A 20,421-nucleotide genomic window follows, 5' to 3' on the forward strand; every position below is an offset into this window, starting at 1 on the left:
CCCATTTCCATGGTGGGGAAGCACCTAAGGAGAGGAAGGGCAATACTTCATCTGCTGTTACAAAGAAAGTCAGTCAAAAATAGAATTAGAGCTAAGATGTTCACTGGCCTGGGACCAATGCATACAACCCCTTCCTCCCCTTCCAACTCCCTCACTCCAAGGCACCCACACGAGAAACATTAAACAGTCTAGAATAAATGCTTTACATGTGCAATATGAATCCACTTCTCAATAATCTTGGCTCTTTGCCGTGTTTTGAGTTTCTTGTCCTTCAGGATAGTGCTGACAACACAATTGGTAACTGCGTTGAACTGAGAGATAGTAGCCCTGATGGTCAGCGCCAGGTGCTTATTTTCTTTCTTATCCCTTCGAGACCAGATGCATCCCAAGCAGTGGTAGGGCACAACTTTCTTGAAGAGTTTCTAGAGGGAAATAGAGGTGTCTAGGTCAGCAGGGTTCACCTAAATCACTACTATTCACAAGAAGAAATGCATGTTTACATGGATCTAAATCTAATATGGTATTAAAAGGTAAATATTTGTTTTCTGTTTGAAATATACACTTTGGCAGTATATACACTTTATATTTTTTATATATAAAGTGTATATACTTTAATATATATTTGGCAGAAATATACACTTTATAAAAGGCTTGATGCCCTAAAAGAACTGTCAGCTAAACAGTCTTGGGAAAATAAGAGACACCATTATATCAGTTGCATAACCAAGGGGAAAATTTTTTACGTAATAATATTTTGAAGGAGATTGATACAGACAAATCAAATCAGAGCACTGCATTTAATAGTACCTATACATCTTTAGGCCAGGTAGCAATATCCTAAAAATGTGTTATTTCTCAGGTGCAAATATTAAACTCTGCAAAAAAGGCTACAGTATACATTCACACTTCTTTTAATTAAAAAAAAAAAAAAAAAAAAATCTTTGGAATGACTGAAGGAAAAAGCCCAATGAATGAAGCAAGTTTGGATAACCAGGCAGAGCTGTGTTCTGTGTCCCAACACAGACCCTTTCTGGAACACTATACTTACATTGACATATCTTTAAAAAAGATTTTTAGAAGCCCAGCACCATTTACCCTAGCATTTCAAGTAGTATGTGTACTCTACATACTGCATCAATGTATGTCAACTGTTCTGCCACACGGTCTGCTTGGAAAAAAGAGAATTCTTCTGGACTGCTGATCTCCATTTCCTCTTCATCACACAGGTTACAGAGGGAAGTGATACAGAACCCATCTGTCCAGGATGGAAAGCACCACTTAGTAAATTTATACAGCAAACAGTGAATCAAAGCAGATGTTTATTTTAAACCACCACTGTATATATTATAGCAGAACGCCCAAAGAGTCCTGCCTGACCTAATGGCCCCACTGTGCTGCATATTTTAGTGAGAAAGATGATGACCAGAAGATTAAATTGGCAAAGAAAAGGTGGAAGAAAAAGAAATAGAGAGAATTGAGCTGTTCAGGGTCTCTTAGCAGAGAAGTGGCTTAACCCCTTCACTAACCATTCTTCTGAAAGAATGCCCCAACAAAAATTCCTTATTAACATTGCAGAATTTTGTTAATCTACTTCTTAGTATTTATGCATTTTATAATCTGAAAAAACAAAAATAAATCAAACTGAAAAGGGACAAGACTGCAGTTATATCCCCAAAATACTGCATTAGGAGTGCTCTTATAGCCAGATTTCATCCCCCATGTGTGGAACTAAAAGGAGATATCAGATTTCTTAGCACCATTTGTGGTTACATGAACTATATTGAAGAGAGTTTATTCCAGCATCCCTCACCTTCCCGCTCTGGGATTTTTTCCCAGAAAAGGGAGAACAGTGAGCACCTACAGCATGCAGCTGAATGCTTCTTCTAAATTTGCACTGGGCAGCAATGAAGAGGTGAGAGAGGAGAGTTGTCCTCATCAAGGGACCAGATCCCATGCAGAAGGGAAAGGATTTCACAGAATTTCCCATGTCACCTTTTGGCTCCCACAGGTTGAGAACAGAGCCACATTAAAACACAAAGAAATATGCCCTTGTTTCCCATGGTAGAGGAGAAAGTCAAACAGAAAATCTCTGAAAATAAATACTCTTCCTAATCCCTTTTACTGTAAGGCGACAGTAACTCCGTAAGAAGGCAGAGAAAAAAACCTGGACTTGTTGAAGACTAACAATGAAAGAACTGAGTTTACTACTAGTGAGATTTCATTAACAAAAACAACCAGTGCATTTCAGAGTATGTTATGCAATACTTCAAGCAGAACAGACATTAAAGCGACAAAAGCAGACTGTGATATTTTATCATTGTTTTTCGAAATACTTTGGTTTTCCTTTCTTTGTTAATTAGCAAAACCTAATCATCAATGTAAATTGCTACAGTTCTGATACAACAAATTATAACCAGAGGCTGGATCCAGATTTCCATCTGTACATGCCAATTGCACAATTGACAGAGCTAAATGGAATAAATGGAGACCTCTGTTCCAGCATTATTTTTCTGTGCCTGTTTTGTAACAATACGCATAATTAAATGGATTTCTACCAAACTGTTACAAGAGTTACGCTTTTTGCTCTCTCTTTTTGGCTATGTAACTCCTCATTTTCCCTTCAGCCTTGAAATTCAGCTGAAAATCCTCATCACCAAGTTGCAACCTTACTCAAATTCTCACAGTGCCTTTAAAATCAGGTCCTGGAGGCTACACAAGATTTTCCTTTTCTTTTTTCATGCCTCTTTTTCCTCTTTTCTCCCTCACCTTCATAAATGTGTAACCAGTCTTTTCCCTACTCTCCGAGAAGCTGGAATTCTCTTGTACTCAAGTATCTCATCATCTTCAAACTGCTGATCCATTTAGGTCCCCCTCAAAGCCCAGCTGCCCTCTTGACTTCACTGAGAGCAACCACATGCCCCTTTTGGATTTGCAATCTCTGACTCACCTTGATTTGTATTGCTCAAGCAGCAAGAATTGAGGCCAGAAACAGCTTTTATCTACGTATCTGGTACTGCAGTCTGATCTACTGGCATGGCTGACGGCAGCACTGAATGGAGGTCTGATTACACAAATCAAACTGTAGGATTAGGACCCAAATTTGTAAATTCATAGCACAATATGAGTGCTTTGGAACAATAATTATCAGCAAGTCTTGATGGCAGACAACACATTAAGAGTTTTGAAAGAAATCTCTGATATGAGCAAAGATGGAGCTCTGATACAGTAAGTGACAATTCTAAAACTCTTCTAACCCCACAGTTTACTTGCATTCTCCTCCTCTTTATTTTATTCTATAATTAACAGCCTCTCTTCTGCCACAATTTGGAAACTGTTATCATTCAAACTGACCCATCTATAACTCAGAAAAGAACCTTTTCAACTGTTACGTGAGGAAACAAATGCAGAAGAAGCAGGGCTGCTGTGAACTTCTGTTCACTTTGAACAACAGATGAACTCAAATATAGCTCTCATGAGCTTTCCTTGTTTGACCTGGGGGAATCAAACCCAGGAAAGGACACAAATAGGCACATATCAGCAATCCTGTTCACTTACCCATGTTCAATAAGGAAAATGCCTGGGCTCTCTGCAGTACTTCTTTTCATGTATGTGTTAATGACCGAGTTAATTTGGCATTTCACAGCATTATGCATTGACATGGTATTTCTGGAACATCCGTCAGACATGATTTTTATGGGATGAAATGGGTTTTTTCGCTGTCATTTCCTTTATCCTTTATTACATGAATTATTCCCTCTTGCCCCTCTACCAAAGCTGGAAGTTGGTCTAGTTCTCATTCACACACTACGTGAGCTCCTATGATTTTTCAGCTTATGCCACAGGAAGCTTTCTGACCAGGATAAGGGTATGTGTCAAGCTTGACGCTGCATGCAGCGTATTTGTGTTACTATAGTTCACTATTGTTTCAGTAGTCTGTGACCCCCAATAACGTAAGTTTTTCCTCTGTCCTTGCATACCAGCAGCCGACCACTCAAATAGGAAAAAACAGCCACAGACACTTCCTTTGTCATGATGGTAACTAGGAAGAAAAGCTTCACGATAACAAGGTTTGTGACTCAAGCTGTATTTTGTCGCAGCTCTGTATTTTTCTTTTTGTTGGTTTGGGCTTTTCTTGGTGTATGTGTGGGGGGGTTGAAATGAAAAGACCAGCTACAGACCAGCTGTGTGTTTTAATTCCACGACATGGGAAGTGCGCTGACAATTAACGACTTAATTGCTGCAGCAGTCTCAAAGTTTTGGCTAATTATTAGAGAAGTGCTGGATTTCCCAATCCACCCCACAATAAACAGGCATAGGCACCTACACTATAGGACTATTTCATCCTGCACAGAACCTGCAGCCTCACAGAGATATTTTTTTTAAAGAAAGAAACAAGAAAAAAGTCACTGGTGAGCCTCACGATATAATCAATTAGCATACGAGTTAATGAAGTGTACTCCACACAAATCCCTGCATCACCATACAGTCCGGGAGAACAGGAAGGCAGAAGGGAAAGGTAACTTACTGTCATTTTCAACTTCTTGGCTCTGGAACTCCTCCAAGAGGTTCTGCGCCCTCTTCTCCAAGTCAGAGCCAGGTATATTCCTTTTCAGGTAATCCAGCAACTTGATCAAGCACAGGCAGTCAGGTGGCTCTCTGAAATCCTCTGGGCACTGATCAAGCCAGGCTCGCAAGATTGATGTTACTGCACTAAGAGCAAATACACAAGAACACATGGGTTGTAAACAGCATGTATTGATGCAATCGCATGTATCGGTATCTAATACAACAATAAAAACACAGACATTCATACCCCACGTGAAGGCAGTATGAAGACTTTTTTGAGCAAGGAATTTAATTTTTATGCATGGAATCTTATTAAGATGTCACTCAGATTTTGCCAGGGACTTCAGTGAAGTTGCTCCTGATTTGCCCTCCTCCAAGTGGATCCCATTATAGTCCCCAAATGAAAACTAATGAAGAATCAAGTCCACTTATGCTATACTGAGACTCTTCTATTAAATTCAGGACATCAAATAATGATAGAATAGAACAGATTATTTCAGTTGGAAGGGACCTACAGCGATCATCTAGTCTGACTGCCTGACCACTTCAGGGCTGACCAAAAGTTACAGCACGTTGTTAAGGGCATTGTCCAAATGCCTCTCAAACACTGACAGCCTTAGGGCATCAACCACCTCTCTGGGAAGCCTGTTCCAGGGTCTGACCACCCTCTCAGTAAAGAAATGCTTCCTAATGCCCAGCCTGAACCTCCCCCAGCACAGCCTTGAACCATTCCCACGCGTCCTGTCCCTGGATCACAGGGAGAAGAGCTCATCACCTCCCTCTCCACGTCCCCTCCTCAGGAAGCTGCAGAGAGCCATGAGGTCGCCCCTCAGCCTCCTTTTCTCCAAACCAGACAAGCCCAAAGTCCTCAGCCACTCCTCACAGGACATGCCTCCAGCCCTGCCACCACCTTGGTTGCCCTCCTCTGGACACATTCAGGGCAGCAGCTTCCCCGTGGAAGCGCTAAATCAAACACTTCCTTTGTTGCCCTTCCTCCCATCAATTGCTGCTGCCAGGTCTAGGGACCAAACTGAAGCTGCATCGTCCTCCACACCGTACTACTCATGATCTGCTGTCTTAGTAGAAAGACTGAAACCTTGGGTTCTGTGAAAAAGCTGTCTAAGCCTGAGCCTAACCCCTGTGAACACACACAGTGAGATTGCCTCATCTGTGAAGATAAAACCCTAATCGTGACACGTGCAGCATGGGCAGCACTGTGCTGCCAGTGCCCAGTATCAAGCTTGAAGCGCCAAGATAGCTGAACCCAGAAGACAGATTGGCCTTGCTAATCTCAGGATGAAATGCGTAACATGGTTTTCCAGAAATAACTCACAATGTTGTTTGTCGGAGTCACCATTAGCCGGGGTCCTTATTTCTCCGTGCGGGAACACAAACGACGCAACACCAATGTGATGATCAGGTCGTCCATCTTTTTTATTATATATTATCGTATTCTATTCCTTTTCTGGTTACATTTATACTCTACTAAGTTCCGTACACGCACTCATCTATATTCTAATAGGCTACAGGTCATCTACACGTGCTGTTCACGCGCCTCTACAAGCATTTGCATTGGTTAATTGCAATTAGCACGTAAAGCCCAAAACTTGCCAAAACTCCCTTATTTCATATCCTGTTTTGCTCAGACTTGTGTGCTTTTGCTGACCACAGGTGTTTCCCACTTATCTGCTATCTTGTGTGTTTTTGCCAGCCTTATTTTGCTGGCCTTCTCTTCGTCCTTGCATTCTTCTGTCTGCACTAACTTTCTCCCAGCGCGGCCCAGACTCCTACAGTTGTTGACAAATTTCAACTGAGTGTGAAAAAAACTGGACAAAGTCTGCAAAAATAACCAAATTTCTTCAAGTTTTAAGAAACTTCAAGCCTGGATAAAAAAAGTAACAATCAACTTTTTTTTTTTTTTTCCTGCTGCATTTTCTGTGAGATCTTTGGTTCGTCATAGCAATGTGCCGGTAAATCAGCATGTATATTTTGGTGCACTATGAGCACTGGCCATAGCACATATTACAGGCTGGGAAAACAGCATGTCAAAAAACTTTTTAAAGAGATTAGGGAAAAGGACTTTTGTGTGCAGTCACATAACATGACACACTGTCCACGGCCACAGTCTCTTAATCACCTACTGTGACAGAGTAGGACATAAAGTGAAAGGGAAAAAGCCCCTTGTTCCAGAATAAAAGGCACAATAAACCTCTAAACTTCCTGAGAAAAGAAAGTCCTGACGATTTCCCCTGTGACACTGAAACCATCCCTGTATTTCAAATCTCTTCCAGCCAGTAGCCGTAAATGCTGCTGCAGGCACGAGAGGTGACTTACAGGTATTGCTGTCGTGGAAAGCGGGGGAAGATGTTAGGAGAGAAGAAACAGGTTTATAGAGAAGCAGATCTCATGAGCTCCACTGCCACCAGAAAATAGCTGAGATGACCAAGTGACAACAATCCTGGTTTGCAGCAGGTCCTATTCACTTCTACAAATGCTTAGGGCCGTGCTGTGTAGTTAGCTGTGAGAGCTCAGCCCTCCAATGACCGTATTTTTCACACCTACAGAAACCTTCCCCGATACCTGTTCCAACAACCCCACTTCACAAGACCCTCATGCAATAACAGTATCCCATACTCCCAATGATATTCCATGAAGAGAAGGGCCACGCTCTCAGTAAAAACCTCTAACCACGAGTATCCAGTCAGACACACTGATGTGTCAGCTCAAAGAACATCTGTGCTCCGTGCTCCTGACAATCAGGCACTTGGCTTTTAAAGTTCAAATCCTCAAAAAGACAGATAGAGTGGCTCATGTCTATCGTGTTAATAGCTGCACATGGACAAGCATACCAGGAGGACCTCTCCTTCCTCAATTTATGAGATCATGAGAGGAGTTCAAATATGAACATAGATTTCACATGTAGACAACGAGGAACCCAAAAGCCAACCCACAAAATTCCATATCAGAGTTGCAAAAAATACTGGCACGTTTGTTCTGCAAGTAGGGAAACCACAGTAATATCTGGTTAACTCAGCTGCTCAGTGGCATTCAAAATAAACCAATAGTTAAGAAAGAGTAAAGATAGTTTCTTCCACTCTCCCTGTCTCATCTTAGCTGTATTGGTTTTTCCTCAAAACTCAATTAACTTTCAATCCCATATAGATATCACTTTAGAAGTCCTATCCAGTTTAGTCTCTTGCTTCTTCTGTTTCTTTCCCTGATATTGTGGCAACTTAGAATTTCTAATTAGAGTATTTGGAAATCCATCAGTAATACTGTTTGGTTAGGCTTGCTCTCAGGAGAAAGTCTGGAATTACAGTTGTACAAAAAGTATTTACAACCAAAAATTAACATGCAAACATGTTCTGGATTTCAGGTTTCATTGCAAACATGAAACACAGATTGTGTAGCTTGGAAGACTCTCTTCACATCTGAAACCCATTTTGGACCGAATTTTCACAACTCTGCTCAGACAAGCTTCCACCATACGTGCAACAAGCACAGCCTTCATAGTTTAGGTCAGTGGTGGCCAAACTTTTTATCTGGAGCTTCAGGACTATTTTTCTCAGTCAGGACAGGTGTCACACAACAGCCAGTGCTCCACGACCACCACCGCGAAGCTAACAGCGCCAGCTCAGCTCCACATCCCAAGGCGCAAGGAATGTGGATGTCAAAGAACAAATCCTGATGACCTAAGGCACATTTTACACCCGATGTCTAAAGATAAAATGCACTTTCATATGCCGCTAGGAGGATAACCAAACCACTTTTTTCCCCTTTAACTGCACTTCAAAACAGCTTTGCTATTTTTCTTGCAAATAGGATGACTTCAGAATTTAAATCTCACTCTTAAAAGCAACACTGTAAATCATAGGGGCACTAATGGCAAAGATACATGCATACACACATTGCCTGAAACAACCTCAGCTTTGGTCTGCAGACACTGTTGTTATGCAGAATGAAATCAGTCATAAGCAATAATCATTTACCACTACAGATAAAGCAGGGGAAACAAACACTCCTCCTGTGTTTAATCAGCAAACTGTTGGCCTAGATGTGTTCATCTCATGTTTAGTTCTGAGACAATTTCCCTGACAGAAAGATCTCTGGGTTATATGATTGGATATGTTACCAGACAGTTGAGAGTTGGCCTTTACACAAGCCTGTTTAAACAAGCAGACCTGTGAAATTTCAAAGGAAACAACATCTATGCTGCCCACATCCTCCCCCAGTACCGAATCCTGACTGGGGCTTGCTGTGCAAAATAACAGTGCAAAACCACGCTTACGTCCTGAGTACTGTTTTGGATTCGGAGCAATTCTGGCTTCCATCTTCTTCACAGCTTGGGGTCTCCAGGTTTCCGTGCCTGAAAAATGAGATGGGTGTTTAGAGGAACCCCTGCTGAATAAAAGCAAATCCTAAATAGCATAAGTCATATACAGTTCTCATAAACAACTAAAAAGCTCAAACTACAAATACGGAATCTAACACTTGGGCGAAATTAAGGGGCTTGAAGATTATTTCACTTAGGAGGAAAAAAATCCTAAAGACACAGACAGTATCTTCCAACCTAATCTGTTAATTTATATGAAGCAGCCTGCACACAGGAGGAATCAACAGTTCTTTGCTCACAGCTCCAAGACCCTTTCTGCCTGTTTGCACTCCATCCTTTCCCAGAGCCATATTCCAGTGTGCAATGAGGCTGTAACACAACCATTTTCTCCAACACAGCTTCTGTTTCTCTAGTATTTGTCACTTCTTCTAACTCCAAGAGTGATTTCACACAAAGTTTTCTAGGTGGCAAGTGCCCACTTGTGCCAAAACTACTGACACAGTTGTCACGAGTGGCAATGGCCCACGGCACTGTGGAAATTACCACTGGGAAAGAGGAAACCATGGGCACAACTCCAAAAGCGCAAAGCAAAATCTCTTACCTACAGAGGCAGCGCATGTGCCTTGAAGGCAGGATTATGCACTTCACTTTCAATGGGAGTGCCCACTGCTTCAGATATACAGCTCCATAAAGAATTTCATGGTTCCTTACAGCCAGCTTTAATGAAGGCGGACAATTACTCACAGTCCAGAATAAGGCAAGCTGATTTTACACATTCTGTGCTCAACTGTGTCAGGCACCTGAATTTAATCTGAATAGTTAGGAGAATAAGTGCATCTTTAAGTGTTTGTGCTACAACATCCTGGTAACATCAGACAGAGAACATGGAGCAGGCTGTCAGTTTGTGTCCAGGAGGTTCATGTCAGAACTGTAACAAATTAATCCAAGATGTTTCAAAGGACAAAAATAAGAAGTGGTAGTTTTATGCTCCGCTGAAGTATCAGTCCAAGGCTTCATATGCAAGAATCCCAGATCTGTACAGAAAGTCAACTAGTGTAACTGAATTCAAGCTTGCTCACACCAGATCTGCTAGATTATAAATAAAAGGTTTTTGCACCACCATCTATCACCCTCATACTGATATTCTACCCTACGATGGCTCACAATCTCAGAACTCCACAATACTTTAAAGAAAAGAACTTAAATTTCAACAATCTTATGACAAGGGCTTAATGCCGGGCAATTCCACTGTGGATGGGGAAGCTGAGGCAGAGCGAGATCAACGGTTTGCATACATTCCACTGCACTGCAAAGTAAACCCAAACTAATGAAGGCAAACAAGTAATCCCTCTGATAGGAGCAGCATAGCCACAGTCATGATGAGGTCAGCTTGGGCTTACTTAGCCTTGAGAATACTGCGCTAAGACCACTTGAATTATCTGAAACAGCTCATTTAAAACCAGATCTTGCATCTCCAACTAAACTGCAGGTAGACATAACAAAAAATTATTTGCTTCAGTTGTTACCACATATCTGTGACAAATATGACTGCTTGACCCCAACAGCTTAGTCTGACCAATACATTGTCTCTCGTTCAACCCAAGTTCCCACATCAGTGGTGAAGACTTAAGAAATCTCAGCATTTTATCTGTTCAGAAAAAAAAAAAAAAGGCATAGCGCATGCATAAGAACTTGCAAACATATGTTTTAAAGGGCCCAGATTCTCAGTTATTCTGAAACAGTCCTTCTAGTCCTATAAGACAGCAGAAGTACAAGAGTAGGTTTTAAGGACTTAACAGAAAGGGTCCTTAGAGGTACATACAGGATAACCCATTTTGCCGTTGCCGTTTCACAGAGTTAATCCAAACATCTAAAGAAAAATATGCTTAGCTAAACTGACAGTGGGGTAAGAATCCACTTCCAAACATGCTGAACAACACCTCGATCCCTCCGTGGTCACAGTGAATCACAACAGGAGCATTCACAGAGGAACCACCACTGCTTGGTACAAGAATGGGTGTCAATCTTCTTCGGAAATTTTTTTGGTGAATCAATGGCCTCTGTGCTTTCTCCTATATTCTCCCAAGCAATTTCACACCCTGCCTGTACTTCTTTTTTATTGGGATCAGCACTACCGAAGCTGTAAATCTGAGTAGATACCTTCTTTCCAACTCTTGGCTATGCCCAAATTCACCACTTGATCCTACCTGGCCTCTCTCAGCTCTCAGTCATACCCTAAACGCTCATTACTAGTGTTTGCAATTCAAAGTGAATGCAATTAACTATTGGAGATACTTCCCACTGCTTTACTGCAAGGATGGAATACATGAGAAGAGCCTTAAGAACAATGCTTCCAACCTTTGCTAAACTGAAGTGTAAAGTTCAGCCTAATTTTACTAGATTTAATTCTATTGGTTTCAACATTTGCTCTTGCAGACCTGTAGATTGTCCGGCATTTCTAAATATTATAACGCTGGGTAACATATCATTTTACCTAGAAGATACAAAAAGAGCAAAAGAGGGATATTTAGAGAACTATGCTGACGCCTCCTCAGTGGAGATTGCCCAGGACAGAATCGAGACATGCTGCTGACAGGACGTACATTACATGCTATGATGGCTGCCCCTGTCCTGTTGCTAGTGATTTCACTCTCCACTGCCATCTGCTAGGTAAGATGACTCAAGTACTTCTTAGCCAATAGACAAAAGACATTTTTTTCCCCTGCTGGGAGAAATCTGCAAAGAAAGCTTCAGTTTTTGAATAACAATTACAGTTTTACATTCATTTTTCAAAACTTGCCATTAATTCTTCGAGCAAAATTTGTTGAGATGACTCAGTGTCATTGTCCTAGTATTGTATGAAATATAAAATATGTATTTGCAGAACATTAGGCATTTGCATTTAAATCCCACTAGAGAGATACACGCTGATTCTTATAACATAAATGCATAACAGTAATAAAGAGCAGGCAAATTTTCTGTACAAAATTGGGTAAGTATATAACACTTCGTTATATTGCCGGATGTAAACCTCTGCATGAACAACAGGTCATTAAATACGGGTTAGGAGGAGTTAATGATACATCTGATGTAAAGAACAGCATTGCTGCAGACTTCCACTGCTCTGTTCTCACCAGCTCCTGTACAAAGAGCCATTCACTACCCAGCCTTGTATGAATGCTTTGCATACAAAAAGGGACATGAGAAACAAAAGGATCCTGTAGCCCACAGAACTTTTCAGCCTTGCTTGGCGTTTGGGAAGTTATAAACTCCACTCAAAGGGACTGACTAAGCAAAAGAGACCAGAATGCAATGGGTAGTACTGAATATTTAAATACTGAAAAATAGAGTAGAAAATGCACCCCTGCATCTCTGTTAAGAACGGAAGGGAAGAAGAGGGAGGAAAATACTCTGAATAACTCAGAAATAATAAGGAAAGGTGGTTCTCTGCAAAAACCCCAAACAAAGCCCTAAATAAGGCTTGTAAGCATTGAAACAAGCAACTTGGCAGCACAGATACTCAGCAAGAACCATAAGGTGTTCTGAATTATACACACACAGAATCACGGAAATGAAATTGCTTCTGTGGTTATGTAGACAAACCACCTGGTATAGAGGAAAACAACTGAGGAAAGAATAGATGCTACAGCAACAACAGTGAGCCAGATGCCATATAAAGCTGCTGTCCCAGGACACGTGGCTCTGCTACCAAAGGACCCATTCCTTCCATGTCCCCTCTCTACCTTCATTTTCCTCTCCATTTACCCCCTATCAAGCCATTCTCCAGCAAAAGGCATGAACTGAAAATGTAAAACTAACTTGCTATTCACAGTCATTATCCAGCTCTAGCTCTCCCATCCAACAGTATCAATTCCCTTCTCTGTACTCCTCCAGATAGGGACCGGTTGCTACTTTATATGCAACTGTTCCGAGCACAGCACGGCCCCACTTTTAAGTGCCATTGCAAGGAATGTGATTACCAGGGCAAAATAAAATATGTAAGAGAGGAAATCGGCCTGCTTCTGCTCTCATAGGGACAGATAAACATCTTTGGCTTCCATCACGCTTGTGAGCGGTTAATTCCAGCGTGCACCCAGCGACACTGGGGATACCGAAGGATCTCCAAGGAGGCACCATGCTGTATCTCACACCCAGGGGCAGAAGGAGCTGGTCTCTTCTTCCTCTCTCCAGGAACTTCCATCAAGTGTTTTCACATCAAAATGCCAACAAGATTTTTTCTTTTAAATCTCATTACCCACTTCTACCAAAGAAAGAGAAAATATGAGAACATACAGTGTTAAAGACTTGGCAGGTTTTCAAAGCTGTCTGCTGCGTTTAGACGCCAAACTTCCATGAATACTAAAGGGATACGGATGTCCAATCACTCTTAAATAGCTTTGAGAATACAAGTCATCCCCCTCACTTTTCAACATACCAGCTTATGCCCAAGATTTTGTTTAGTTTGACATTTACTCTGTGTTAAAAGAAAACCTTTATAGGCTGAATCCAGCCAAAAGAATTGTCCTGGTTTAGCCAGGATAGGGTTAAGTTTCCCCAGCAGTGGGGGGGAAGCTCTAGCCGGGTTATTCAGATACCATGCGGACGTCACATCCTGGCGCGAGAGCGCGGAGCGTGTGGTTTTGTACAACCGCTCCTCTCACTGCTGTATTGGTACATATCTTGCTCTGTTCATTGTTATCACTGTTACTGTTATTGTTATTGTTGCTGTTTGTTGTGTTGCTGTGGCACTGCTGTATTAAACCTCTCCTTATCTCAGCCCTGGGGCTTTGTATTTCACTCCCTTTGTGGGGGAGGGGCAGCGGCCGCGTGGTCTCAGACCCCGGCAGGGACTAAACCACCACAAGAATGAATAGGGCTCCAGTCTCAATTGTAATAAAAAGCAAAAGCTTAATTTGAAGTCGGGGGAGGGGGGGAAGAACAGATTTATTCACAATCTCCAAGAAGTGTTAAAAGTTACTCAGAGAGCAAATAGCACATCTCTGATTTTACTGAAGACAGAAGTTATCAAAGGTCCCAATTTAAAGTCCGTTACAATAAGTAGCATAGCACTCAAAATCCGCTGAGTATCTTCCGACTGAACCACAGGGAACTACATCGGTCTTAAAATATTCTGAATTGTACATTAACAATTTAAACCTTTACACATGCCTCGTTCGATACTTTCTGTAAGTCCACTCACTGCACTAGATGATAGGGCAGAAACCACCTTTAGGCCTGTTCCTCTCTGCCCTGCTGGTTTGGGCATTGCTGTGACGACAATACCAGCCCGGGCTGTGGGAGTCAAAAACACCACAAGGACTAGCGCCGTGAAACCGTGCGATTCCTGCTGTGACATGACCACAGCCATGGGTGTTTGGCTTTGGCAGGACTTCCTCCTGCTTCCCGACGTCACGTGAAGAGGAGTAAAGGCAGCGTAAGCAACACCCGTGTCCCTTTAGTCCATGCTGCCACACCACAAGAGAGAAAACTACCAACTCCTCCACAGCCATGCAGGAAATGAAGATTAGAGCGTGCAGCCCAGAAAGGGCTCTTTGGAGCTACCGATGGCTGCAGGGCCTCACATGTTCACAGGGCAAATCACAGCTTACTTTAACAGAGTAAGGTCCAAGGAAGGAAAAAGGTTTTGCCCAGAAGATTTCACAACACCTCACCGCAATGTGAACTGATTTAACAAAAGCACGCATTATTCTGAATTATTCACACCTATATAAAGTTCTTTTTTTTTCCTGCCCTAACACTTCAGTTTCTCTTAAGTACAGCATCTGCCTCTTTATTTGCCTCTGCCACTCAGGGAAAAGCATCTCACCTTTTTTGGATGGAATAAATGTTTCATGTCCCAAATTTAGTTAATGCTTGCACTGCTTGGACAGGATACTCTGCAGACCACATGAACTGACCAACAGGTATCCCCCCACACTTAGACTACAATACATCCAGATTTCCAAGGACACTTTTCCAGAGTCCCGGACTCTCTTTGTCTAATCTGAATTTGTGTTTGCATACATCAGACAGTTCTGCAGCACTCACAGTGAGGGGTGTATCCAAAGCAAATCCAACATAAACTGAATACACTGGGGGCAACCCAGCTTCCACACATAGAAATTTTGAAGCAAGTTTGTCAATGTGTACTTTCCTACAAAAAAACGCGTCCTACAACTGGGAGATGGGGATGCTGTTTTCTCCTACTCTATGTCAAGGGGCTGCTCACCTGGAAAAAGATGAAAGGGCCTTTTTTGATCTGACCACATCACTGTTCTCCCTTGGACCAAACAAGAGCCAAACAAGAGCTCAGCACTGCCATTCACGATTGTTCCCTTACTCTACGATCCTGCTCTATCACCAGGAATAAGAAACAGGGTTCAAGCTCTTCGCATGAAACTAAAATTGACAACCAATGCCAAAATCTTATTGCTTTTTTAAGAGCGCCCTTTTCATTACTTTTTTACTTCACTGGAAAACAAAATACAAGTACTCATAAAACACAGATTATGCACTGACACCTACTTTAGTCTCTGTACTGTTATTATTAACAAGTATCACTACCAAGAAAGTTGCAAAAATGCACTCTCTTTGCTATTATGCTACACCAATGAAAACTAAGCTGGTCAAATTAAATTACTATCCATTTCTCTTATTACTATTAATTTCTTTTATTTTTCCTTATAACATCTGCTTTTCTTCACAAGTCCATACTCCACAGCTGCATGTAAATCATGCTAACTTTTATAGCTTAAATTTCATCTGTGTTTTGTCCCAAGCCATAAAATTCTAGATTATCCATGATATTCGAAAAGCCAAGAGAAACATCTATGGATTCTTAAGCACTACACTCCTCAGATTTGTGAGAGGGGAAGGAAGTGGTGACCTCCTAGGATTTCCTGTGGATTCTATCATTTATTATAAAAGACTGAGGATAATGTTGACAACATGCCCTTCCTGTGAAGGAGACGTTATAACTTGCTCTGAGAGGTACACAAGCCAGTGAGATCATAATTGGGCTCAGAAAAGAAAGTTCTGTTCTACGGAGACTTTTCCCCTGTGCTTTCTTGCCCTCTTTTGACATTTTCACCTCTTTAAAGCAGCATCAGAGGAGAGGAGAAGGGCTGACGTCCTTAGAGTCATGTACGCTCCTGACTTGCTGCTGCTCTAAACAACCTGACTACCCAAATTTACCTGAGACACTGCTAGAAATATCATTTAGGCTATTTGTTTGAAGTAAAGCTGCAGTATCTGAAATGCCCTTATTCTCCCTTCCTACCCTCAAAGCCAACCACAGGAGGATATCCCTTCCCAAAGCAGGTCCTCTCCCATGCCAACATGTCACCAAAACCCAATGGGACCGGAACTCATTCTCATCAAGACCACAAGAACACAGCAGTGCACAAGTCTGGCGCAAGATCATTCCTCTCAGTCAGCAGCAAACAATGCAGTGAATAACAAGCACATCATCTTTAGAAGAGGGCACCTATTTTCCTGTTCATTTCTGCCTCAATGCTCAAATGAAATCCCTTATAAACTGGCTAGTTGCACATTTCAGAGCTGAGTTAGTCCTGTCTGCTCAATTTCTTTTCCAATCAAGGCTGGTTTTCTCTCCTCTGATACACTCCTGAGAAAATGTAAGACAGACTCATAAGTCAGACTTGCACTTTTGTGCTGCAATCCAATTGTAATATTACAGAAGTTATTCCCAGATATGAAAATATTAAGAACTTAATTGCAGAGTTAGCTGAGCTAAATTGCACTAGCTGTACAATTTACAGAAACCTTTACTGCATGGAGCTGCATTTTCACAGGGTCCCAAAGAGTTTAGGTGTCTCATGACCAATGATTCTCAGAGAATGAGTAATTACTTTCTTCAGGCTGTTTTTTTTAATCCTGTCATTAATACCTACATTAAAGAAGATGATACAGAAGTAGAAACTAAAGCCCATGATGAACTTCATAAAGATGTTGAGTTCTTCCCCCTCTCAAATTCCTGATCTTTGAGAATCTGATTTTATAACTTCAATGTTTCACTAATTTTGTACATTTCTATTTCTAGGTTGCTATGATTCTTTTCACCAGGGGAAAATAGGGGAAGAAAACACATCCATTTATCTAGAGGACTCTACAAACTTCAGTGCAAAAGCAAGATTCCCAAAAGACTTTTTCATCATCCTTATTAACAGTGCAGCCGAACAGAGTTTGAACATTTTCATGGGTAGTGAGGAAACACTACAAAACAATCAAAACTGTAACAAGGCTAACTGACGGTAAAATGGACTGCTGTTTCAATGGATTACCCCTTTGGCCCCAACCCCAAGTTTAAAATGCTTCAGTCCTCAATTACAGAGAGATTTAATTATTTCAGTAGTCACTGAAGGGCTGAATTGACAATTCTGGAGAGCTATGTCCCCTGTTAAGTGGCACGAGCAGGGACACTGCAGCTGAACATGCCTTCCCTTGCCTCAGCTCATCCAGACCTTCAGCAGTACCTGCAGCTCACCTTCTTGAGCACAACCACCTTGGAGCTCCCACTGAATCCAGCCAGGTAAGGAGACCAAGATCCACACACTTGCACATGAAATAATCTCCTGTCCCACACAAAGGTTATACACGCAAAGTCCTCTGCGCAGAAGCACACAGGAGGACAAAAGAGCCCCACAGCTACAAGACCCCTTTCCTCATCCTGCCCAGGGCCTTTGCACTGACCAAAGAGCCAGCCCAACACCAAGGCAGCCTCCCAGCATCAAGAACTTTTCTCCAAAAACATCACTTTGGTGATCACCCAGCTTAACAGATTTCATAGGAGCTTTTAAACTTATTTGTCAGATACACAGGATCTTTTATAACTATACAAATTAAATAAGCACAATATATGAATTGCTCTTTGCACGATGGCCTTCTGCCTCCTGACGACAGCAAAAAACAACCAGTAATGGATATGTAAAAATATAAACGAGTGACAACCCAGGTCAAATTCCAAAACTGTCACTGTGAGTTAAAGCCTGTCTCTCTTTGCCTTAGTACACTCCTCCTAAGTCTCTGCATCATAGCCTATTCATCTCACTGGTTTTCTTTATCATCTGTTGACAGTAGAGTGTCTTCAGGGTGGGGGCTGTTGCAACAATTCTAGGCATGTTTGTACAGTGATTTATAAAATGGTCACAGTCTCAGGTGGGACATTTATTTGCATTAGTGAAGTACCTCAGTAAAAAAGAAGAATGGAAACTACTGTCGAACTGGGTGGGGAATGCACATAAAGATGTTTTCTGGGCATTTAAACAGGATATATGAATGTACTTTAAGACAAAATAAGCTGTCTTAAGACAACTTGAGAGCCTTTCATTAAAAAACGAGGTGTGTATCTTCGGGTTTAGAGCCACCTTTGACTGATTCACATTATTTGAGCTACTCGCAAGTTCTCATTGATTACAGAAAGAAAATTTCCCCAGGTGCATGTCAGTTAATATATAAGAACCCCAAAAGAGCAGTCTGACAACCCACCAACAAAGAGCAACAAAAACTGCACTGTTAGGGGAATGGTTTAAAATAGCCATTTCACGCAAAGCATCCTTGCAAAGGCTACTATTTATTTATTCCAACTTTTTCCTGTTAAAAATGTATCTTTTATAAAAGTAAGTAAAATAAACCATACATGAAATACTACTGGCTAAAAGTGGCAATGTATATGCGTGCAACTATTTGCTCCTCTGATAAATTTGTGGCTCTTTGGCAATTTACATGCTTAGGGAGCAAGACATTCTCATGACACACTGTCAACTCCTCTTTAAAGTTACTAGAATCCACACAAACTTGGTGTCCTTTCGTATTTTATTTTTCAAAGATACATATGTCCAAAACATAGAATCCAAAACTGAGGGTATAGCAAGAATTACCCATTCAAAAGAACGAATTCCTCAACACTTTTACCTTCTTGTATACATGCACTGTCAATTTTTATTGCTCCTCATGCTCTATGTCAGAATTAGTACGGACTGAGAGGTAAAGCTCACAGCAGTAAATCTAACTGTACGGTCTGCTCCCCAGGGTGGCTGCTCTTTCCTCACCTGACTACTTACCTGGCTGTGAAGTTACTGCACTTGAGCAACCACAGCTATTACTACAATCACAGCAGGACTGGCAGTTAGGCATTTCAACATCATTATTAATTGAGCCACATAACAACATCCCTACAAAGCAAGCAGTATTATTAATCTCCTTTCCAGATACAAAAGAAAAGCACAGATAGCTTATCCATGCCTTGTTCCTTATCTACCTGGTGGGAGAGTCAAAATTAAAAGCTAGGAGTTCTTATGCTACTCCTCTGTTCTAATTACTATATGCCAGAATAACTGTTTCTGTACATCACTTGATTTTGAAAATGCAATAAATACAGTCCTCCCAAAATACGATCATCTCCGACCCAGTCATGTCTCAATTAGAGTTTAGGGTGAGAAAACTAATGTTGTGGGTTCTAAGCATTTATACAGACATAGCAGATGTGATTTAACAGTCTTACCATAAGCTATTCTTGTAACATTATCCAGTTCTTGTGCTGTCTGCAAAAACTTATGACTGCATGCTCATGTGAAGTATTAGAAGGGGATAGTGAATTCTTTCTTATCTTTGTACAACCCCTGTCTCAAATCAGCAGCCCCCAAACAGGAGAGTTAGGTCCGAAAATATCAGTATCCCGAAAAACATAGTAATCTATTCTAGGCATGACTTTGCAGCCCACGCATTCTTTTTTTTTTTTTTTTGGGGGGGGGGGGTGTGGTTGGAGGGAAGCTATATTCATTTGCTTGTGTTGGTCCTAGTTTGGCTCCCTAGCAGTCAGACTGGCACACTTTTACTGCCTAATGACTATGCTTTAATGACAGCTGGGATGTGGGCAGCATGCATTTACACATTTTATATTTATGCTGAAATTCTGAATCTTGCAGTACTCTTGACATCTGTCCATTGGGTTATTAAGTCCATGTCCACTAAAAGTAATGGAAGAAATTGCTGACCACATCCCCCTATCACGTAAATGATGGCTCAGTTTCCATTACATACTGGCTCTTACCTCTCAAGAAGTTCCAGTACTTCCTTAGCAGAAGTAAAGGCACGGTACGTTGACAGAAAGATACTGATATATGTGAAATCGTTGTCCCCAAAAGCTGTGACAAGGGTCTCCACAAGTTTTTCCACAGTGCCAGCTTTTATTGATCTTATCTTCTGTGTTTCATACTGGCTGACAGTATGTTCAGGAGGTAACTCGTCCCCTTCAGCCTACAAAGTTGAAACAAAAACAAATCACAAAAATCAGACAGAAGCCAGATCCCTGACACAGCTTTCACAATGAAACACAGATTAAATTCCATCTTTTCACATGAATACTCCACCTTTACTTACTAAATGATTTTGTCAATTTTGGCTATCTGAACACCAAATGCTGTACCAAATAACGGAGGTTTTCAGTAAGTTTATCTTTCAGATATTTCTCTGACACGCTCCACAAAATATTTTATAGTCCG

The 20,421-nt window shown here is 41.4% G+C and overlaps 1 protein-coding gene across 1 annotated transcript in view; it reads right to left on the reverse strand.

The window, feature by feature from the left end:
- The window catches only part of LOC141937826 (ral guanine nucleotide dissociation stimulator-like 1), a 50,066-nt gene that overhangs the window by 13,250 nt on the left and 16,395 nt on the right, over positions 1-20,421 (reverse strand). The window contains exons 3-7 of the mRNA XM_074856048.1: positions 19,971-20,176; positions 8,855-8,932; positions 4,526-4,710; positions 1,131-1,255; positions 207-422 (exon numbers count right to left, since the gene is read on the reverse strand). Of these exons, the coding sequence (XP_074712149.1) occupies positions 207-422; positions 1,131-1,255; positions 4,526-4,710; positions 8,855-8,932; positions 19,971-20,176 (810 nt within the window). The remainder of the gene's footprint in view (positions 1-206; positions 423-1,130; positions 1,256-4,525; positions 4,711-8,854; positions 8,933-19,970; positions 20,177-20,421) is intronic.

Source organism: Strix uralensis, chromosome Z (assembly GCF_047716275.1).
Source record: "Strix uralensis isolate ZFMK-TIS-50842 chromosome Z, bStrUra1, whole genome shotgun sequence".
Classification (NCBI taxonomy): domain Eukaryota; kingdom Metazoa; phylum Chordata; class Aves; order Strigiformes; family Strigidae; genus Strix; species Strix uralensis.